The sequence below is a fragment of the Coturnix japonica genome, chromosome 29 (assembly GCF_054131305.1).
Source record: "Coturnix japonica strain WE chromosome 29, WE-NBRP24, whole genome shotgun sequence".
In the NCBI taxonomy this organism is placed as follows: domain Eukaryota; kingdom Metazoa; phylum Chordata; class Aves; order Galliformes; family Phasianidae; genus Coturnix; species Coturnix japonica.
In genome coordinates, this window is record NC_140691.1 from 7,279,222 (window position 1) to 7,302,209 (window position 22,988).

At 40.4% G+C, this 22,988-nt stretch overlaps 2 protein-coding genes across 4 annotated transcripts in view; both read left to right on the forward strand.

The window, feature by feature from the left end:
* LOC146755918 (obscurin-like) overlaps nt 1-19,132 on the forward strand; it is a 54,347-nt gene extending 35,215 nt beyond the window's left edge. Inside the window, exons 3-6 of the mRNA XM_085525103.1 lie at nt 8,425-8,691; nt 9,676-9,942; nt 10,589-10,858; nt 19,110-19,132. Of these exons, the coding sequence (XP_085381229.1) occupies nt 8,425-8,691; nt 9,676-9,942; nt 10,589-10,858; nt 19,110-19,132 (827 nt within the window). The remainder of the gene's footprint in view (nt 1-8,424; nt 8,692-9,675; nt 9,943-10,588; nt 10,859-19,109) is intronic.
* Nucleotides 15,170-22,598, forward strand: LOC146755919 (kinesin-like protein KIF20B). Of its 3 annotated transcripts, none has more exons than XR_014937820.1 (6): nt 15,170-15,233; nt 15,437-15,556; nt 16,776-16,971; nt 19,411-20,610; nt 21,056-21,189; nt 21,915-22,056. XR_014937820.1 is itself a non-coding variant. In XM_085525044.1 (6 exons), the coding sequence occupies exons 4-6, from the start codon at nt 19,463-19,465 to the stop codon at nt 22,065-22,067; spliced, it is 1,440 nt and encodes a 479-aa protein (XP_085381170.1). In that variant the 5' UTR covers nt 15,170-15,233; nt 15,437-15,556; nt 16,776-16,971; nt 19,414-19,462; the 3' UTR covers nt 22,068-22,598. The 3 variants fall into 3 exon arrangements, 2 of the variants coding, with proteins under 2 accessions (XP_085381170.1, XP_085381169.1); XM_085525044.1 differs by having other exon boundaries at nt 19,414-20,610; nt 21,051-21,189; nt 21,915-22,598; XM_085525043.1 differs by having other exon boundaries at nt 21,051-21,189; nt 21,915-22,597.
* The last annotated feature ends 390 nt before the right edge of the window (nt 22,599-22,988 follow it).

Consider the following 22,988-nt stretch of genomic DNA (forward strand, 5'->3'; position numbering starts at 1 on the left):
GATGACCACAGGGACTGTGCTGAGGATGCATTATAATGTGTGATAAACACTGTGAAGCAGTGTTGCTCCAGGAAATGGTCCAATACAACATAGAAGCAACTTTTAATGTCTTCTAGTCACAAGCTGTTCATATCTAATGTATATTTTACCCAATGTTTTCCAGTTCCAGAAGCAGAGGATGCCTTTATCAACAAGCAGAAGGTGCAGAAGGAGGTGAAGGCTGCACCAACAGAAAATGCCACGCTGAGCTGCGAGGTGACCCAGGAGAAGACGGAGGTGAAGTGGTACAAGGAGGGGAAACTGATCACCTCGAGCAAGAAGTTCAGGGTGGAGTCAGAGGGCAAACAGCGTCAGCTGGTGGTGAGCCAGGTGGAGAAGAAAGATGCAGGGGAGTACAGCTGCGAGGCTGCTGGCCAGAAACTCACCTTCAAGATTCATGTCACAGGTGAGAGAAATTGTTTTGACTGTATTGAACCCCCCAACAAAGAAGGAGGGGAAATTTAAGTGGTTTGACACATTCAACCCCAGCATTCAGTGATGTAGACGTTGCTTAATTTCTGTTTAATTCATATAGTTTTCTGTTTGCCTTCCGAAGCTATGAACACTTAGGACTTGTGTAGCCTCAGCTTAAGACAGGCTGGAAATAATTTGGGAATTTCCCTGGGGATCTCAAGTAGATGCAATGATAGCAAAATGAGAAGTCAATAATTACAGGGGAAATTAAAGGTTATTAAAGATATCTTCAGGGCACAAGCACACCCCTGCAAATGCTTCTTCCTAAATAGTCTCAGAGACAGCATTTGGTCACAATGCTAGACGGCGGCACTGGTGGTTTCTATTAAATTAAAGAAACCTTCAACTAAAAAGGTTTTCCCGTATTTTCTTTTGTTTTCTTCTCTATAGCAGGTACAAAAGAAATGCTTAAAAATAGAAAGGCTTCAAGCTGGTGCTTTTCTTTCCAGAAATGGAGGAAGACAGGCGTTCATTTATTAGGAGAGTCTGATAAGAAAGTGTAAAAAGGCTTTTTACCAGGGTCTATAGCAACATAAGAAGGGGCAATGGTTTCAAAAGTGAAGAGGGTAGACTCAGTTTGGACATGAGAAAAGTTCTTTATGATGAGGGTGGTGATACACTGGAACAGATGGTCCAGTGAAGGTTGTGGGTGAGTCATCATTGGAGTGTCCAAGGGCAGGCTGGATGGGGACCCTGGGCAGCCTCATTTAGTGAATGATGTCCCTGACCACGGCAAGAGGTTGGACTGGATGATCTTTAAAGTTTCCTTCTATACCCAAACCGTTCTATGATTCCATAGGGGAAACCATTTTATTACTGCCTCTGAAAACTCAGGAGATATTAGAACTGTTTTCAGAAATAAGTAGGTGAGAAAAATACATTTCCTCACTATGACTTAATCACAAACAGAATTTAACCTTGACCCTCACCTGGCTTTTGCTGGCAAAGCAACTTACAGCTGTCAGCTTGTTTGGACAATTTAATGCCTGTCCCCTTGTATGAAACAGACTTTTCAATGACTGCGTATGCTGGTGTGCTGCTGGACAGTGGGGAAAGGGGTGTTTTTTAATTTTTGAAGATTTTGGAACATGATACTGGTGGAAATGAAAACAAGTTTAGGGCTATCTAAGCTGTTTTGTTCTGGCAGGGAGGAAGTTCTTCACTGGCAATTGATATAGTTCAGATGTTGGCATTCAGTTCTGGATGGGAGATCACAATGTGAACCACTGATTGATCAGCTGAGGCAAGTGTGGGGTCAGCTGTGGGAGCACAGGTGAAAGTTATGTAGCTGTGCTCCCTGGAGGGGTGGAGTTCAACTCCACCTCCTCTGAGACCTCATTTAAGGGCTGACCCTCACTGAGGCAGCATCTCTTGGAGATCGCTCACCAGGGAGGATTGCCTCAGCTCTGGTGAGTTCCCTTTTCCTTATATCTTCTGTATTTCTACCATTTTGCTTGTAATTGTTATCCTTGTTAGTACCAGCATAGTTACTGCCAATACATTTGGCGAGCCAGCCAGGAGCCACTGACTGGTGGCTCCTGGTAAGGGGTGTCTGGTAAGACAGGTGTTGTCTGAAATATAGCAGAGATCACTAAGGTAAAATCTAGTTTCTATTATACTGTGATCCAGGTGCAGTAGTCTGTGCTGAGGTTTTTCCCCTATACTTGATTGCCTGGGTTTGTAGCAAGTATGTGGTTTTAGTATGGCACAAAGACCTGTTTCAGTCTGTCTGTAGAATAATAATTACTGATATATGTACAGTGGAAGCAATATTCAAGATATTATTCAAATCTCTCCAGTGCCTGAGATCCCAAACTGTAATTCTTGTTCACCGAAACATTTGACTAAGATAAGTATGTGCAGTGAGGCTGGAGTGCATGTTGTACGTGCAGCCTTTCATGGCAGGAGAAGCAGGAACTTCTCCTAGTAGTACACTGCCTTTTTACTATGCCTTTATGTTGGAGGCTGCATCTGGATAGGTGAGTCTGCTACTCACAGTAAGAGTCCTGGTAGAGCTGACTATTCCCAGAGCTCAAAGTAAGATAGATATCTGCAAATCACACACAAAGAACAAAGGACTGCATTGGTGAGCATATTTCCTTTGTGCCTTTGACAGTCACAGTTGTGGCAATGGTAGAGGCCATGAGGAGTCTGTTCAGGAAGCCAGGAGTACTGTTCTGGGTCATGAAAAGGCAGCCAGTGGTTTGACTATCACATGTTTATGTGTTTTGATGTTTCACAGTGGGTCTTAAGCAAAAGGAACTCAGGTTTTGGTTGCCTGCAGGACAGATGTTCTTTTGGGTTCAATATGTTTGCATAGTGACTTGCAACCATAGGACTGGTGTTCAGGACCCTCTTGGTTCCTTCAGTTCCTAGGTTCTTTCTTGCCTAGATTTGACAATTTGTTTCAACAGAAGAGCTGATATTCTCTAGTGAAGGCTATTAGTTTGGGCACAAGTGGTAACCTAAACCTGTTCCAATTTGTACATACAAACCTGCAAGATGGTCTCATTTCAGTCCTTCTGTTTTTCTTTTCTTCCCTCAGAGCCAAAACCTGTGTTTATAAACCAGGAGAAGGTGCAGAAAGAGGTGAGTGCTGCCCTGGCAGCAAGTGCCTCCCTCAGCTGTGAAGTAGCACAGGATCCAACTGGAGTAAAATGGTTCAAGGATGGAAGACTGCTTGCCTCCTCCAGAAAGTTCAGAATGGAATCTGTGGGCAAAACACGGCGTCTGGTTGTGGAGCAGCTGGAGAAGAAAGATGCTGGAGAATACATCTGCGAGGCTGCTGGCCAGAAGATGACCTTCGAGCTGGAAACAACTGGTGAGCATTCAGAAATTCTCAGTCAGGATTTTGTAGCCTTGTTGTGAACTGGGTTTTAGGGTGAAATCTCAGTTTTCTTTGCACCTGACAGTGTGAGAATTTGCTCTGGCCCTTTGTGTACCTCCCCGGTGCTCAGCTGTTCCTTCCCTTACTTGGGGATAACATCATTTATTCAAGGTGATGTCCAAACGGGCTTGTTAACAGTCCTCCACAGTGCTTTAAGCTGTCATAGGTCAGCCAGAATTTATGCATGTTCTATAGCCATTCCTACATGTTGAAAACACTGCACTGTGCTTAAGCTTCAGCATATGTTCCAGTAAGTACAGTTCCATTAATTCTAGGGAATTGGGTGAATTAAGCATAGATCTGAAGGCTGCCTTTGCCCAGTGCAGAGATGGAAGGACTAATGTAGATTTGACTTGATATTTTACCTTCTAGGATGGGAAGGAGCTCTGTCAAAGTAAAAATGTGGGCATTACTTCCCAGGGAAATAAGAGAAGTCTCATTATTCACAGGCGGTGAACTCTCATTTTCTCTCTCAGTCTGCAACCAGGCTGGGTTGCTGTTTCAGTACTGGCTGTTTTATGCAGGAACTCTGCTCCTGAGGTTAATCTAAGTTGTATCCAGGCCCTTCAGAAGGAAAGGGAAATAGCAGCACAGAAATATGGTCTGATTCTGACATAAAGAAGTGCAGACCTGGAGAGTTAAAAGGGATTGTGTGATGTTCAAGGGATTTTGAAGCAAAGACGTCCCCTAGGTAAGATTTGTGGCTGACATTCCCCGTACATTGTGGGCACACAAGCTAAGGAGAGACTAGTGATGAGCATGCAGAGAAGCCAATGATTCAGACAGGTTTGTAGTGACACGACATTGTAGAGTTCTGTCTAGTTCTCCTTGGCATAGTTTGGAAAATGAAGATGAGGTGATTGGTGGTAACCAATATGGCTTCATCGAGGTCAAGCCATGCCTGACAAACTTGGTGGCCTTTCATGATGGAGTAACAGCATCAGTGGATAATGGGAGAGCAACTGACATCATCTACTTGGACCTGTGCAGAGCATTTGATCCCGTCCTGCATGACATCCTGGTCACCGAACTGGAGAAAAATGATTTTGATGGATGGACCAGTTGCAGGATAGGGAACTGTCTGGATGGTCACACTCAGAGAGCTGCAGTCAATAGCTCAGTGTCCAGGTGGAGGGTGGTGTTGGGACCAGTGTTATTTAACATTTTTGTAGGCAACATGGACAGTGGAATCAAATGAACCCTCAGCAAGTTTGCAGATGACCCCAAGCTGAGCGGTGCTGTTGATGTGCTAGAGGGAAGGGATGCTACTCAGAGGGACCTGGACAGGCTGGAGAGTTGGGCCCTTGGCAGCCTCATGAACTTGAGTGTGGCCAAGTACAAGGCCCTGCACCTGGGTCAGGGCAATCCCAAGCACAGGCACAGGCTTAGAGGAGAATGATTTGAGAGAAGCCTTGACCCTGAGGAGAAGAGTTGGTGTGGAGGGAGATGTCCCTGCCTATAGAAGGGGGACTGGAACTAAATGACCTTAAAGATTCATTCAGTTCTATTGTTTTTCTACCCTTAATTTTGCTTGAAAGGTTTTAGAATAAATGAGGTTCTGGTTTCCATGAAAACTGTTTGCAGGGAGCTCCATTGTAGCTAGTAAGTCTATCTTTAAGTTCAAGGGCAATAATGCATTGACTGTGTTGAAAAGGGAAATGACTCAGGAATGGATGATGGTTTAGAATAAAACATAATCCTACTTATTTTCTATGCAAATATGTGTAAGGAAAAGATGCTGCACTCAGTTCTGGAAATACCCTGACAAATATATCTCTACTGTTTCACAGCTGGAGATATCAAGATTGTTGAAGCACTGGAAGATGTGGAAGTGAATGAATATGGGAGTGCATCTTTTGTCTGTGAGATTTCACACGATGAGGTTCAGACCCAGTGGTACAAAGATGACAACAAGCTGAAGGCTGATGACAACATTAGAATGCAGCAAGATGGTAGGGTGTAAGAGGGGGATCTTTCTCCTGAGTGGGGGGTGGGTTGGAGATCAAGCATATAAGACATCTGAAATGAAGTGAAGAGGGTTCAGAAGCGAGTTCCCCTTTTGTTTTGGGACTGAGGTTTAGGTGGAACAAGTGACATGGTGGGATGCTTAGTGTGGGAAGTGTGATGCTATCCCACCATCCCACACTGCTGGGAGCAGGTAGGAAATGAGTGCAGTTATTTCCAAAGTGGGGGTGAACAGGGCAGTCAGTTCACCTCTCCAAAGAGGTTTTGTCTGACAGTGAGTGTGATCCTTCTGTATCAGGTACTTTGAAGGTGACGACAGCCACATTCGGTCAGTCCTTGTAGAAGCCATGTTTAGATTACGCTTTGGTGGGGATGTGGACGTGGGGGAATGGGTGGTTTCATTGACATGAGAGAACAGGCAGTGATACTGTGAAACCAGATGGATGATGCTCAGCCTGGCCATGTGCCTCAGAGCTCTTTGCTCAAGGAAGCCAAGTGTAGTTGTGGGTTTGCTCTCAAGAGCACAGTTTGGTAGGGATGAGTTGGTGGCTGGACTAGATGACCTTAGTGGTCTTTTCCAGCCTTAGTGACTCTGTGGTTCTCTGCTTCAGGAAAGAGCTACTCGCTGACTTACACACGTGTCCATGTCAAGGATGCAGCAGAAATAAAATCTGTAGCAGAAAAGGCAGAATCTCGTGCCCATCTTACAGTTAAAGGTAATTATGCTTCTGATGACGATTTTGATTAAATTATCTTATGTTATAAACGAGCTAACATCCTTTGCTTTAATGTCAAGGAAGTTAAACACCACCAGGACCTTTCACAGAAATAAAAACTCCTACCTACCTACCTTTCTGCCCACAAAATATCCAGCTTCTCTTTTGGAATTTACTTTTGCAAAGTAAGACCGATTATTTTCTTAGGAGGTTGATTTTCTACGTTTAGACTTCAGATTTGTGTTTGAACGTTGAGGGATAAAAAACATAGCTTGACCTTTTCTTCATTTTCTCTTGCTGTTTGAAAAGAACACAGGGTTTTGGTTTTCTTTTTAATATATACAATGTTAGGGTATATATATGATGTTAAGTGTGATAAAGAAAAGGGAGACATTTGAGTTAGCACACTACTCAAGAGTTCAGTCCCCAGCTTTGCCACTGTTACCATTATAAGGGCAAGAAAATCCTGGAAAATGAATTTCTCCTAAGTAGAGTCATTACATTTGAGCTACAGAGACCTTTACTAGGTGAAAACTTGTTGTTCAGAGCTAAGTTGCTGTATTTAACCAAAGTAATTATCAATGTCCGTGTTTCAATGAACCTCTTTTCCATTTCGTAATGCGAGGAGTTTGATATCGGGATGGGAAGGTCATGGTTTGATTTAGATGTTGGACTGGGAATCAGAAGATCTGGGCTCTTTTCAGATTGTCAGTCTTATTGTCTGACTTCTTAACAACATTCTTTTCTTTCTATTATTTTTTAATGATGTTTCAAGGCATTCTGAGCTGATAGGTGTAGTGTTCATGTGCAGTAATGCTGACGTGAGTAAGTGGGGTGATAATGTAAGGGTTTTTTACATTCCTTCTGAATCTCTGCTTTCTCTTGTTCCATCCTTCTTAAAGAGCAATCCATTAATCTAGTGAAGGAGCTGTGTGATGACTATGTGACTGAGCCTGAAAAAGCCAAATTTGAATGCGAGATATCCATTCCTTCTGTGAAACCTCCCAAGTGGTATTCCTACGTGGGGAAGTCTTACAGGCTGGCAGAAACTTGATTATGCAGCAAGAAGGCACCATCCACCAGCTGACCATACCGAAAACCACCACTGATATGACAAGCACCATTCAGTTCTCAATTGGCAAATCCAAATCCACAGCCAATCTGCTTGTCAGAGGTAACATATCCAGGCTTGGTTTACATCATGAAGATGAAGAATTAATTAACGTACAGCCTTCCTTCACTGGGGTCTTTGAAATATTGTGTGTGTGTCTGGAGGGTCTGCTCCATTTCCAGTTCAAAGTCGTTGGACACTAAATGAGACAGCTGCATCTCAGTAAAAGATCTGTTTGAATAGCTGTGATGTGCTTACTATTCAGATCTACAGAGCTGAGGTTTTGTCCTTGGCTATACCAAAGAAGTCAAATCAGGTGAAATTAATTGTATTTCTGAACTAGACAAGTTTAAGTTTGGTAGCACCTAAATTTGATGCAGTTTGTCATTGATTTCACCTGAAAGAAACTTCCAGGCTTTTTATCTGCTGTTGTCCCCAGCGTAAGATTATCCATTCACATCCTAAAGTACTTGTTATATTTTCAACTCACTCTTATTTGAATAAAAGCCTCAACAATTGGGAGCAATTTAATAAGCACAGAACAAGAGCTGGACCTTGCATTTGGTAGATACTGTACAGTATTACTTCATAGAAATGTAGTCAATGGCATTCCCTATAGACAATCGTTTGTTTTATCTTTAGAGTCGTTCAAAGAACCATTGTGAACTTGACATTAATTGGAATGGAATACACGCAAGAGACTTTCCTCTTCTTCCAATTGTCCTCATCCTTTCTTCTCTTCCACCCCTGCTTTGCAGATTACCATATAGAAATCACCAGGAAGTTGGAGGACAAGACAGCTTTGGAACATCATTCTGTCATCCTGTCCTGTGACTTCAGGCCTTCTCCAAAGGTTGTGAAATGGTTCAAGGGCCACACACTCATCAAGCCCTCTGAGAAGTACAAGATCAAGAGGGATAAGCATTCAGCAGAGCTCAAGATTCTGAAGCTGAAGCCCGATGATGCTGGTGTGTACAAGTGCAAGGCAGGAATTGCAGAGACTGAGGCCACACTGACAGCTGAAGGTATGAGCAGGGAGGGTGGCCTCTTCCATGTCCTATTTCACCTCAGATTTCTCTTCTTGGGGTTGATTTCTGCCGTTCTCTCCTGCTAACTTTATACATGTATTATCTTCACTGAGAAGATTACACAAAGATCTAGTCCAACCATTCTACCACATCCCAGTATGATTTATAGTAACAGTGGTAACAGTTCACCTTGTTTCCCCACAGCCCGCAATGTAGAAGTAACGAAGCACCTGCAGGATGTGGAAATTGAAGAAGAGAGCTCTGCTGTCTTCTCCTGCGAGCTGTCCCATGATGACGAGGACGTGGAATGGTTCCTGAATGGCAACCTCCTTTACACCAACAATTACAAGGACATCAAGAACGTTGGCAATTGCTGCACACTGACAATGAAGCAGGTTAAGCCTGAGGATGCTGGCACAGTGACAGTGAAGTCAGACAAGGTGTCAGAAAGCGCGTGCCTGAAGGTGATAGGTGGGTCTGATCACAGCCCTCCTGGATGTAAGAGATGCTAAGGAGCACCAGTTCATTCTATTGTGCAGCAATCCTGCTTCTAAAGCTCACCTCTCTGGGGTGAAAAGTCATCAGAGGCTTTCTTCCAGTGGAAGGTTCCATTGCAGCAGATATCAACGAAGGAGGATGGTTTTGGTGTCCTGCCAAAGCATTCCATTGCTTTTTATCATCATTTTACTTAACACAAGAAGAGTTACAAGAGCAATTTCTTTTACTGCTTCAGTAACATGCAGTGTCAATGCTGTTGTCTCCAAGGATTTATGACTGCAGGGAGAGATCATTCAGTGTGTGTTTTGCCTCTGGGATGACTAATGACCAGGCTGTGAGCAACCTGATCTAGCTGTGAATGTCCCTTTTTATTGCAGGGGAGCTGGGCTAGATGGCCTTTAAGGGTCTCTTCCAATTCTAAGGGTACTGAGATTCTAATCTGCTCTCCCCAGCAATTAAGCTCTTTTACTCTGTGCGCTCAGAGTTTGAAGGATTTCCTCTTTCTCCTTTCTTTTGCATTTGGTGGAAGTTTTTTCCCTAGTATAAACATCTGATGTGTGAAGTAGAAGATAGATAAAAGGAGTCAATAAAACAGGAAAATCAAAAGTGTTCAGCAGCTTATCCTCTTAATCCTGTGGCCTGCTGTATGAGCTCTGCTCCATGTGAGGGCAATGCCAGCTCTCCAGCTTTAGAAGAGCTGCATCCCAATTACTTCATATGATATCAGTCCCACCCACGGCAATGCAGGCTGTCCCTCCTATTCCCTGTATTCTCCTACTGATTAGTTCAGAATTCCATAAAGTGCATTCAGTCAACACACATGAAACCGCTTTAGGTTCTATATTGGTGTCGTCAGTGCTGGTAAAGATTTATTTATCCCTCTTTAAAAATCTGAAAGCAACTGGAAATGTCTCAACTTCTGTATCACATTGTTCTGTTTTGCCCTTTTAATTGCAGAGAAGCCTGCTGTCTTCGTGAAGTCCTTGGATGATGTTTTTGGTGAGGAGCGGGGTGTGATTAAATTGGAATGCGAAGTCTCTAAAGAGAAGGTCAAACCAGTGTGGAAGAAGGATGGTGTTCTGCTCACTTCTGGCAACAAGTATGAGCTGGTACAGTCTGGGAAGACCCTATATCCCCTTATCCATGACTTCGAGAAGTCAGATGCAGGTTTCTATACCTGTGATATTGGCAGTGATGTTGCCAAATCAAAGGTCGGCATTCAGGGTAAGTACTGTGGAAAGTAAAGGAGTGCTGAAAGCACATTCAGTGTGGTCACTATGTCTTACACCTATTCCCCCACGAGCCTTAATAGTTTCTACAATAGAAGTGTATTACTGCAATTTAGCACAGTGATGTCTGGAAAATTCCCATTGCTTTTGATGTAAATGTATCTCATTTTGCCATGAAAATCACCAAACACATCAAGAATGTCCTGGAAATATTTCCTTTCTAAACATCCCTAAAATGGAGAAATGGTTTGAATACCAGTAGGGGTAGGATGGTAACAAATTAGCTAATAGAAACATTTAATTTCTTGTCATAGGCAAAACCCTTTTTCTCACGCAGCATCCTAGAGTTGTCCTCTCTGTTAGGTTGTTCCCTCTGTAGCTCATTGAATCTTCATTCTGCTCCATGGACTGAGCTGCTCTAATTGTAGTTCTTCCAGAGCAAAGACAAGAGATTCACGTCTCTTTTTTTTTTTATAGCTTTCTGGTAATTCTGAGTGGAGAATGTCTTAGAGAATACATCAGTAAGGAATGCAGCCATGTTCTGCAAATCCTGAGTTAAAACACCAGTACTGCTACTCATGTCAGTCACAAATGCCTTTTCTCCATATAAACCTCATACTAACCTATCTCTTACCTTCCAGAGCTGAATAGTGGCATTACCAAATGGCTGAAAAACACTGAAATCCAGGAGGGAGAAGATTGTACTTTTGAATGCATTCTGTCCCATGAAAGCATTGATGAGTTCAACTGGACACTGACTGGAAGCAGAGTGGAAAGTGGTGGGCGATTTAAAGCTTCTAACGTGAGTCGGAAATATACTCTCATTATCAAAAGTGTGACTCCTACTGACGCTGGGGAAGTCGTTTTTACTGCCCGTGGTCTAACCTCCAAAGCCTCTCTGTCTGTGAAAGGTAATGAGATGGGAGAGATTCTGGGGTCTAATTCCTTCAACTGTCTTCTGATAAGATTGTCGTGAGAGCTAACTCATAATATGGTTAAAGTGAATAGCAACCTTCTACTTGAACCTCGAAGCACTGAGAATTTCTCTTAAAAATAAGTAAAATGACAAAACATTTTACACAAATGTGAGAACTACCCAAAGCACTGGGGTAGTGTTGGAAATGGGCATCTCACTACAGCTTGTTCCATTAACAGTAAATCAGGAATGCTCTGTTGAGGGAACTGTGGGAGCAAATATCCTCTAAGTATAAGCTGAAGGGATGGCCTTCACATCATCTAGCTGTACAACAAATTCCTATCTAGAGCATGTGCATCTGAGAGCATCATCCGAGGCTCCCAGTGTGATGAGTGGAGAGAAGAAAGAGGCAGTTTTCAGACATGGTTCATCATCCTCAATTGGGTAGATTTAAGAGAGAATAAATGCTGCCTGGAATTCTATTGTCTGTACTTTTCAGATTACTGCTGGCTGTAGGATGGCGTCTGTTGCAAGTGCCTCTCTAACTTATCTCCAGCATGTAGATGCATGTATTTTGAGAGAGGCATCCTACCCTAAGTGTATGTTACTCAAAAAGCATGTTTTCTTCCAGGAAAACCTACTGAGGTTTCAAAACAGCTGGAGGATAAGACAGCAGCAGCAGGGCAGGACATCAGCCTGAGCTGTGAGCTGTCAAAACCGGATTTGAACATCAGGTGGTACAAGGATGGCAAAGCAATCAGAAAAAGCCAGAAGTACGACTTGCAGCAGGAGGGAAGTGGGACCATTCTGATCATCCATGACTCTACTGCCAAGGACAGTGGGGAGTACCCCTGTGAGACAGAGGACTCCATAACAAAAGCCAGGGTCACTGTGCAAGGTGAGTTGAAAAGCACACTGGGGATGGCATGTAGAGAAGTCGAGGTAAATATCTGCAGCCTGTGGGTGATGTTTTTCTCTTCTGTTTCCTTGAGAAGGATCAATTCTTAGTTTTCAGAAAATACGGTGGATTAAAATCTTTTCCTTAAAATAATCTGGAAACCGAATGATTCTCCAGTGTGATGTGGATCTGGGCAGCCTGGTCTAGTGGTTGGTGGCCCCTTGACAGGGGGTTTAAAACTAGAAGCTCTTTGAGGTCCTTTCCTACTCAGGCCACTCTATGATTCTGTGATCATTCTATGGTTCTATGATCTTGGTTGTTAGTGAGCCAAGAAAAGATGTCAATCTGAATTAGTCTCTATTGAATATGTGTAATCAAAACTATATGCAGTTTATCAGATGATATCCTACCAGCGCATGTATAATGGTATTGAACTTTCCAGATATCTACTGGAATTATCAAACCTATGTAAATGGGTGGACTCTGTGGTCTTCTTAGACTCTTTGCATCTCTATGTGATATTCTGAAATGAGGGCAAAGGAGATTCAGGACACCTCTGTATGCTTGGGACTTGTTGTGGTAACAAATCCCTTTGTCCTACACCCTCATCCTTTTTTTTTTCCTTCCAGAAAAACCTAATTACTTTATCAAGGAACTTTCAGATGTGAAAATTGAAGAAAGTGGAAGTGCACTTTTTACATGTCAGAGCGAGAAAGCCGCATCCTTCGTCATATGGAGGAAAGGCATTGCTGAGCTCAGGCCTGGCAGGAAATACAAGAGGGCACAGAAAGGACAAGACCTGCAGCTGAGCATAAAAAATCTGGAGAAAAGTGACAGTGACGTGTACACCTGTGACATTGGTGATGCCCAGTCCAGAGCCAAGCTGGTTGTACAAGGTATGTGTGAGAGCCATATGACTGCGCATCCTGTTTCTCCACTACCAAGACATTATCCTGGTAGAATTTGTACATTTATGGCAGGTCTTTGGGGCTGCAGCTGTCTGGCCTGAATAGCGGTTCACAAGCCATGCACAGAGCAAGCTGCACGGAAAGGGAAAGAACTACCGACTAGAGCAGTGCTATTGAGAACTTTATGTATCATTTAAAAACCAAAAATGCTGATGTACGGTGAGGCTGGTGACCCAGAAATCAGTGTGAACTTTCTATCTCTGACCTTTCTGAGTTAAAAATAGTCCTCCAGAGTTCTAGGCAAAAATTCCCTTATGCTGCATTCTGGGTAGTTGTCACGGTTTAAACAAAAATCTACCTGTGTCCGTGACAGGGGGGCCCACAGGCAAGCGAGGTGCTAGAAGGAGCTGAACCTCTGTCCCAACTACTTCAGAAGCAGCCCAAACCCCCTCGTACATGGCTAAGATCTCCTTCTCAGTTGGAGTGTAGCAGTCCTCAGACCCTTTATATGCTCGACTCCAAAGTCCCGGGGGTTGGCCTTGGGTTTCTCCTAAAGCTCTTTGCCACAAACTCCAAGTGGGACCTTTCTCTCCAGCAGCAGTGTAGAGGATGTTCTTTACATCCTGTCCTGTCCGTACTGGCCCCAAGGCCACGGCATGGGCTATCTCTTGTTTTCTCTGCTCAAAAGCCTGCTGCTGCTCAGGACCCCACGAGAAATTATTCTTCTTCCGTGTTACCTGATAGAGGGGGCTTACTATGTGGCTGTTGTTTGGGACATGCATTCTCCAGAAGCCCACTACTCCCAGAAAAGATTGGGTCTCTGTCTTGTTGGTGGGAGGAGACATAGCAGTGATTTTTTTCAATCACATCTGCTGGGATGTGTCAATGCCCATCTTGCCATTTTACACCTAAGAACTGGATTTCCTGGGCAGACCCCTTCACCTTGCTGCGCTTAATGGCAAAACCAGCTTGCAAAAGAATTAGGATTATCTGTTTTCTTTTCTTGACAATCTCTGCTGCTGTATGGCCCCACACGACAATATCATCAATATACTGCAAGTGTTCGGGAGCAGTAAAAGTATTCATGCTTTATATGACGTTATGATGTGGAATACTGATAGCAAAATTACAAAATTATTAAACCATGACACCCTGGTATTTTTCTTTTTTTTTTCTTAAATATTTTCCTTTTTACTATTTAAATGTTATGGGCACATCTTGTAGAAACACAAGGCTGTTTACAAAGAAGTGCATGCTGTGTTGCTGTATGATGAGCAAGATACATCTATTCTTCATCTAGCAGGAATAGTTGCTGAGCCTTAAGAACAGTTTCAGAAAGCTTTGGGAATTTGGGCATTTTCCTTGTTTCTGCAACACAAAATGAAAATTTACGCTGTCTTACAAAGAAAAGGGGAGTCCGAACTTGTACGTTAAATTTGAAGGAGATCAATCTGGGATAATATTTAAAAAAAAAAAAAAAAAAAAAAAAGGGAGCGTGGTCATCAAATACTATAAAATATATTAGCTGTTACTAGAATGCCACTTATCTTCCCCCCATACGAATCACTGTCGTGTTGTATGTGAATTTGTGAGGTGGGTTTTGAAGCTGAAATTAAAAACTTCTTGTATGGCTGTCTTCATAGTGGCTATCCAGACTATCTGTAGAAATAACAGCTATTATGTAGTCAGCTATTCACCAGTTTTAACTGATTATAAATTACGTTTCAGGGTGGAGAACATAGCATAGTGCCTGACACCTGTGTTGATCCTGAGGGCATTCTTGATTCTGTGCATTATGATGTCATGGATATTAAAGAGCAAGCTGAGGCAGCACATAGTTCCATTGTATCCCTGGAGGACCCGAAGGAAGATATTGGCTGGTTTGAAAAGCAGCTGGAGAAAACTAACTTTGAACTGATGGAGACCAAAGAAGAGCTAACAGAGAAAAACAGCAAACTACTTAAAACTGAAGAAGAGCTGATGCAGAAAACAAAGGTGAGTTATGCGATGTGAAAGGTAGAAGACAGAAATAGTTCATTAATCTAAAAGAGAAATAACCAGTTTGAGTAGGAATTAGAGGAGATGTTCTACCTTTGGAACCATAGCATGTAGATAAGTGATAATTTGTTCCTTGTGTATATTCAGGTTCAGCAATTCCACGGTTTTTGGTTATTTCTTTTCTTTTTTTTCCCCTCTCCTTTAAACTGCAACTAGCAGCTTTACACTTTCGTAAGTATGGGGTTAAATATATCTTATATATCTATATCTTGATTTTTACTTTTATATTGTAATCTCTACTCTTCTTTTATGTCTTGTTGATGCAATGTTTTCGTTCCAAGAAATATAGAAAACTTTTGAATCACTCCCAATAAGTGAAGACCACATGCAAATTAATTAATCTGTTCAAAAGCTACCTAAGCGTTAGAATATCTGGAAAAATTGATTACTTAATAAACTATCTATTGGCTACTTATTTAATACAACCTTTTCTGTGTGTTACAGACTTTGAAATGCAGGTGATTAAATTGGATGAGTCTGTTGAGCAATTTAAAGAAGCAACTGAGGTAACTTTATCAAGAAGATGTTGTGTAAAATTGTTTTAATACCAACTTGTGGTAGCTTAAAATGCTATTCCAGTAGGCTCCATTAATAGATTTCTTACCAAGCCTAGCTTAACTGAATTTGCCTTTAATGCGTTGTGTAATTCAGCTACTTAACACTACATTAGAAACTGATGACTGAATTTTATTTATTTTTTATTTCCAAGAAAATGAATGCACAAAATGAAAGGGTTCGAGAGCTAATGGACATCGTGGTGCAGAAAGATGACATTATTACAGAGCTACAAGACTTAAAATCTCATTTAGAAGAAAAAGTAAAAGATTATGTGAGTTTTACACATCTCCGTATCCTTATACAAAAAAAGAAAAATACTAATTCTATGCTTGTAATCAACACATTTTTGGAAAACTGATTTTCTGTATGTAGCTGGTACTCGCTTGAAATTGTAAACAATTCAAATTTATCTGAAGGTAGTTGTTGTTAACACAAACAACAAAAATATCAGCGTGTTCCACTAACTCCTGCCTCACACTCCTACATCAGAGGAAGAGCAACAGTAAAAGTATGTTGAGTAGAGTTGGAAGTACGAGTATGAATGGTCAGGATATCTCCACGTTCTATGCAGTCCATAAAACTTTATCCTGACTAATGTACTGCGAGCTACTGAATATGTGAAGACTAGCTTGATTAAGTATGTGTGCATACCACTTCTGGTGGTTTTTGTTCATTTTTTGATGTTTGGTAGCCTGAAGTAGCTCTGAAAACATTTATAGTTAATTCTGTCACTCAGATCTCTAACCTTGTAAGCTTAGCAACTTGACCCTTCTTAGTCTTTGACTGTCTGCATCACTGCAACTTAGTATTTCCATGGTATTAAAGCTGACTGTGATGAGTAGTCATGTCCTCACCTATTACTTCTTCCAAGAACAAGGCTCCAACTCTATCTGTGAGATCGTGTAGCCTGAACACTTCTGAGGCTTTTCTTTTCATAAGTTACTAAAGATGAATAATCAGTCCTTGGCAGTGCCAGCATGGCTTAACAATCGTCATCTTGTAAGTAAGGAAGCTTCACTTGTGGTCAAGGACACAATCTAAAATATGCGTGACAGAGCTGACTAAGCTTTAAGGTTGGATTATATCTGTCACGATGAAAGTGATTTTAGCAGCTTAGCAGAAGTGTGATGTGATGAACTTGTATGAGAGCTGACCATTTGCTCTTTGACCATGTTTGTAATTTTGTTGACTTCTTGGAAACAGGAAATTCTTTGATAAACTGGTAAACTCCTGATTGTGTGCAAGTCTTTTACTTTGTAACCTGCTAGGCTCTTGCTTTCCCTTGTATACTCTACCGAGTATTGCACTTGTCATTATCTGAAGGTGTACTTGTTCTGTCTGCTATTGAGATTTGTAACTGATGTCTATAGAGTCACCGGGTAAATATTTTAGCTGTATGGTTTTGTGTAAATATTTGCCTACAGAAGATTACTGAGACTTAAGTGCTCCTTTTGTTAAGCTTCAATGTAACTGATCTTATATCAATACAGGAAAAGACTACCTACCATTTAACTACCATTAAAGCAGAACCGGCAGAAGAGAACACTAATAAAGGAACTGAAAGCAGCCAATTTTCAGTGCTTTCAGTTAAAGCACTGAAACAAGATAAAACTGAGTTGGAAGTGGGAAGAAAGCGCAGTACTGATGAAGATAAGCCTACTGTGGAAGAGCCACCTCCAAAGAAAGGTACAGTTTCTTCCATCCTTGAACAGGGTGTCTTCCAAAACAATAAATTGCTTCCTATTCCGGATAGGAAGCAAAAGGCTGTGAAGCACGTTACCTTATGGTATAAGGAGAAAAGCCACTGTGTTAAACTGTAAATAGAAGTAACTGTTATGTAAATATCCCTTTTTCAGAAGGTCCTATGCTGTTCATTTTTGAATGCTTAAGAATAAAAGTTTTTGCACTATTTTTTTCCTTTTTGCTGCTTTTTCCTCATCTGTTGATGCACTTGCAGATTTGGTAATAGTTTTAAAGCAGTTTCTTTATGATTGTTTCAACTGCTGTTGCTGATCTTCTGAGTAGCATCAGCTGCTCAAGTGCTTTTTTTTGTTTGTTTGTTTTGTTTTTCCTGAAGCAACTATCAAAATTGTTGACGACCTGCTAATTGCTCGCTCATGGGCAATATTTGAGCAAAATGGTTTGGATAAGCTCTGATGCATTTAACTTCACTTCTGGGCACAGCTGAGCATCAGTGTTCCTAGAATTACGGAAGGCATATACAATGTAGAAGGGAAAATCTAAAACTTAGCTGTAGTCCCTTCCTTTCTTGTATTCCTCTTGCAAAATATGTGCAAGGGAGAATGTCAAGGCCTTCTTTGGATGAGATGCTGTTCTTGGATGATTTGTCCCTGCTGCCTTTATTTGGCATAAATATTGAATCCTAATGTGACCACTGAATGGCATCACATATAAGCATCTTACCAGAGACTGAGGGAGGGATGTGGACTCCTCCATACTCCAAATAGTAGTGGGTTTGTTCTAATCATTTGACCAAAGTTCTCATTTAAAAATTAATGACAGCAATGCTCCACATAGGAATTAAAATGGGTAGCTGATAGTCACAATGTCAGCATGAAGTTTTCTGTTAAGATGTACTGAGTATTCAATCATGTTAAAATTTTCTTCTATTTGTGAGTATTAATAGCGTCCAATTTCAAAAACCGCTTAATATATATTCTTTAGCTATGTTAAATATACACAGTAGAACAATGAGCACAGGTATGTTGTGCTGGTTCTTTTGTAGAATTAGTTATATAAGTAGCACGAGCAAAAGTGTTTTAGGAGATGCTAGGTTATCTCAGCTTAAAGTTCAGGATATTTACACCATTCTCTGAGCTTTTAGGTCTTGTTTCCTATGCTCTGTAATAATGCTTTTTCCCTACTTCCTGTGTAAGGAGCTTCTAGACTGAACATTACACATCTTCTCCCTAGTCTTATTTATCTTGCTTTAGTGCTTGCTTGTTGTTTTCAGCATAAAGTGTTTAGATTACTTATAAATCATATTCCCCTCACTAGTGTTGCTGGGAGCAGCAATCAAAACCCAAAACCTGGTTTGGGGTGGAATATGCCACTGCTGTTTCTTCAGTATGACTTTTAAATCAGTTGAGGACTGTATATAAAACTCCTTAGATGAATTAAGAGGCTGTTTCCATGCAGTACATGTGAATCTGTATGTAATGCAGGCTGCACGTGGGCGCTATAAAATTCTGCATTTCTGTAGTTGTAGTAATAAAAGGACTGTACAAGAATCACCATGGAATATATTGTTGTGGTGACACAATCCCTAGTAAGTCTTGACTTATATTTATTTTTTTTAATACTTAAAGTATGCATATTATGGAATGGACATAACTGGATTCTAAAGCAATGATGAAATACAGCAGAAGTCGCTTTTGATAGAAAGAAAATGCATGTGATTTTAGCTAATTGCTCACCAGTTAAAGAAAAAAACAGCCCCAAGCTATTGGAATATTTATGGAAACTTGAATCTGCAAATTTGTACAACTTTATGAGTGAACTTTATATGCAAAAGAGTAAGTGTGGACAGAAGTAGGAATCCTCATATTTTGTTTAGAGATCAACTGAATAAGAGAGACAGATATCAACACTTAAGTGATCAACTTGTCCAGGGTTTTATCTTTCTTTTGAAAGTAAGAGGACTGTGAGTTGGAATGAAATTTCTTAGAGAACTGTTTATCTACCATTTAGATGTAGATGGAGTGATTCCTGGCTGCCTTATAGGGATTGCTGAAGCACGGAAGATAGAAAGAATATAGCTGTGAATTATCTATCTCGTTCCCATGTTTCTTAAATCTAATTAGATTTTATACTGGTGTGGAGTTGAAGGTTTGAGTAGTGCCATGGTAAAAGTGTTCTTCCAGACTGAAAACCTTTTGCTGTTAATTCTGTATAGAAATCTGAGGCACCTGATTACGTGTTCAGAGGACTTTAATTCCTTCACTAGTATCAAATACTATGTGATGTGAGGGCATGGCTTGCATATTATGACAGTTTTTCACTTAGAAGTTGCTACTTGGTGTTGTGAACTGCTATGTAATAATGATTTTAATCAATCTGAGCTACATTCCTTTTCCCTTTTTTGTTTGTTTGTTTGTTTTACAGTAGTTGTAAATGAGAGAAAAAGAACACTGTAGAGCAAAAGAAAATTGAACACATGAAACAAAAGTGCTCCACGTACCGAAAGGAAGTACTAGCACTGAGGGAAAGAACTGAAATCTTGGAACGTCATTTAGCTGTGCTTGAAGAACAATGCAGCAGAGAAAAAAATAAAAAAGAAGATTTCAGTAAGCAGGTAACAAGCCTGCGTATTGAGCTTTCTTTTTCTGAAGAAACAGCTGATGTCCTCCGTGAACAAATTCTGAAGGGTCAAGCTGACTATCGGGGAATTGCTTCTGAACTGGATAAACAGAAATCTATAAATATGACACTAGAAGACAAAAATTCACAACTAACTAACAACATAGAAGTTGCCAAAGAATATATAATTGATAAAGTGTCACAAGTAAAAGAAATGCGGACCAAATTAGATGAATTATACAAATGTCACTTAGAGTTTCACGCCATCGGTACTGACTTTGTCAGTGTAAAGGATTCCTCAGACTCTGAAAAAGATGAGACAGGGACATCTCAAATTAGTTCTGCATGCATTCAGTCACAGACTTCTTCCATCTCAGATCTTGTGCAGGACCTCTCCTTTTACTATAGTCTTGAAAGGATTTGGGAAGTATGCAGAAGTATTGTTGATGTTTCCTCACAAAAAAGTCAGCACATCAAAGCACTGCTTCAAGACAATGAAAACCTAAAGGCGGGACTGAATAATGCTGAAAATCATAATCGTCAACTTGTAATGAAGCTATGTGAGATTACAACTCACACTAGTCAGGAAGATGATCTTGTGAATCAGTTACATGAGCAAATAGAAAAGAAAACTCAGGACTTTGAAGAAAAGACTGCAGAAGATCAGAGAGTGATTGCACAATTTCAGGAGGAAGTTGCCAACTGTGAGGTAAAAATAAGAGAGCTTGAATATCTCCTGGAGGCTTCCAAGACAATGGAAGACAATGTGTCAAAACTCAATGAATTACTTAAAGAAAAAGAATCTATTATTGTTAATCTAGAGACAGTTAGAGCAACTCTGCAGGAGAAGTCTGCTAATGCAGACAAAAAGGTTGAAGAGTTAAGTAGCAAAAAAGCAAATCTGATTCAAGAAGTTATGCAGCTGAAAAACAGCTTGGAGCAGATGAAACACTCTCTTCGGGAAAAGGAAAAGAGTGAAATGGAGAAAGTGCAACGTATAGAATCGTAAGTAACCACTGAGTTAACTTAGAGCCCTTTGAGAATGAACTAGAGTTAAAAATAGTTAATGGGAACATCCCTTCGACTTAATGCATTTGCATGCTTATCAATGGCCAAACTACTACTTTAGGATGCTTTGGTATGCTACTTGAGTTCCAAGGGAAAACAGGAGTGTGCAAGGAAATAAAGAATAATATGGGGATTTCTGGTGGTTTTGTTGTACATCCCTCAGAATAGCATCTGAATAATTTATTGCTTCAGAATCTGATTATGAGAAGCAAGCTGAAATTCAAAAGTAATTGTTTAAATCTTGTCACTGGTCTAGATAGATTTAAGAGTCTATTTACAAATAGAAACCAACAGGCAGGGCATGGATTAAGCTGTAATTGCTGTTTCCATGAGATGTGTAACAGTAATGTTCTTTGTCTCTTTATTTTTAACATAAGGCTAGAAAATATTCTTTCTGAGAGTTCTGCCCTTGTACTGAATTTGAAAAAAGATTTGCAGAGGAAAGAAGAAGAGTATGCAGATCTAAAAGGCAAACATTCTGATGCCGAGAAACAAATTCAGCAAGTACAAAGCGAGGTTTGTAGTCAGAGCTATTTTTTTCTGTAAGATTATGCTTGGTTTTCTGCTGTTAAAACTTCTCAAACTTTAACTATGAAGCTGGAAATTTCACTCTAGTGTGGCTAGCAGCAAGTCTTAGGTAAAGTTGCCATTGAAGCTCTAGAGGGGACCAGAAGTTAAAACATGGTTTCACATAGATAATGAACAGAGGAAAGTAAAGTTGGTTGGTAGTCTGGAATAAGGTTTGTGAAGAGAATAGCTAATCTGCCTCTGGAGGGGACTTGTTATTATCTCTACGTTACTGGTGACTTGCCATTGGTATCCGTGGTAACTCCAAAGCCTAAAACCTAAGTCTTGTGAAAAAACGCTGATAATTGGGAAGAAGAATGCTATTTACTTGAAGAGAAATAGACTAATTTCCAGAGGCTCTTTAATATAAGTATGTATATTTTTTTTCTTCAGTTTCAGCTTCAGTGATGTTAATAGTTAAAATTTAATTATTAAACAAGAAGATATCTTAAAACCCATTTTGCAGGATCTTAGTCTGAAAGTTTATTGGGTGTGCTTGGGGTGGAAAATTGAAGCTTAAAAATAATTCATGTCTTCCTTGGTAACCTTGCACTTGCTGTCGTTTTCCTACTCAGCACTTGTTTGTGAATTCCTCTTTATTTAACAAAGAAGTATTTGGCCAGGTTGGATTACAGAAGTCTTTTAATTAACCGTGAGCTGTGCTTACATTGCAGGTGTCCACGATGCGTTCTGTGGAGGAATCCCTCAGGAACAAGATGGATGAACTTGAAAGGATTAATAACCAGTTTAAGGATGAGCTGGATTTTAGAGACTATACTGTCCAACAACTGAAACGGCTATTTTACTTGCTCTTAAATTTTTTTTAAATGAATGATGCAGGTTTTCCAAGCAACAGGAAAAAGGTCAAAAAAAAAAAAAATTGGAGCAAAATGAAAGTGGCCAACTGAAATTAGTGGTAGACCATGAAAGATATTCAAATAATTAGTCACTACAGAGCACTGGCAGATTGCTTTAAATACAATAAACTGCATAGTAAATACATATATAATACATGCATATAACCTGATCTTGTTGAGTGACATCACGATATGTTAATTGAAATGTCTTACCATAAACTCTTTCTATCAGCTTGAGTCCTTATTTATGCTATATGAAAAACTTATTAATTCTAGGCTGTCTTAAAGATTCTGCTTGTTTCTACTGTGTATGCTTTTCTTTTAACATGAAATATAGGAGCTGGTGGGAAAGGACCATAATATTCAAAAGTGGCGTGAGGAGAGAGATCAGTTAGTTGAAGCTTTGGAAAAACAGCTCAAAACTTTGGCTTCTAATGCCATACAAAAAGAGAGATTAAGGGAAGCATCAAAAAGCAGAGGGGGGATGATCTCTGGAAGTTGCATTTCTTATTTCAACATCCAGCTTTTAATCAGGATAGCCAATCTAAGCCGTAGCATAGAATTTCAGAAGCTAAACAGAAGACTAAATGAGTTGTGCTCTTTTGAGAATGTTTGGATTCACTTTCTCTGAGAAGAAAGATGTTCTCATAGCAAAACTTCCCCTACAACTGCCGACTTTCTCACAGTACCGAGGATTTGGGAACAAATAAAAGCTCGGGTTATTATATCTTAAGAGAGATGAAGGCTGAAGCACATAAGTAAAATAGAAGAATCAAAATATATTGTATTACAACTTCCCAGGCAATTCTGTGACTACTGCACTTGTAACAGTGACCGTACAAATCCGTGAAATGTTACTGTTCTTGAATAGTTAAGTGTTCTAGCCTGCAA

What these genes read in the sequence shown, in the direction of transcription:
- LOC146755919 (XM_085525044.1), top strand. Translation starts at nt 19,463, where the DNA reads ATGAAACAAAAGTGCTCCACGTACCGAAAGGAAGTACTAGCACTGAGG. An exon ending in AAAGTGCAACGTATAGAATC is followed by an intron (nt 20,611 to 21,050) that starts GTAAGTAACCAC and finishes TTTTAACATAAG; the next exon opens with GCTAGAAAATATTCTTTCTG. An exon ending in TTCAGCAAGTACAAAGCGAG is followed by an intron (nt 21,190 to 21,914) that starts GTTTGTAGTCAG and finishes CTTACATTGCAG; the next exon opens with GTGTCCACGATGCGTTCTGT.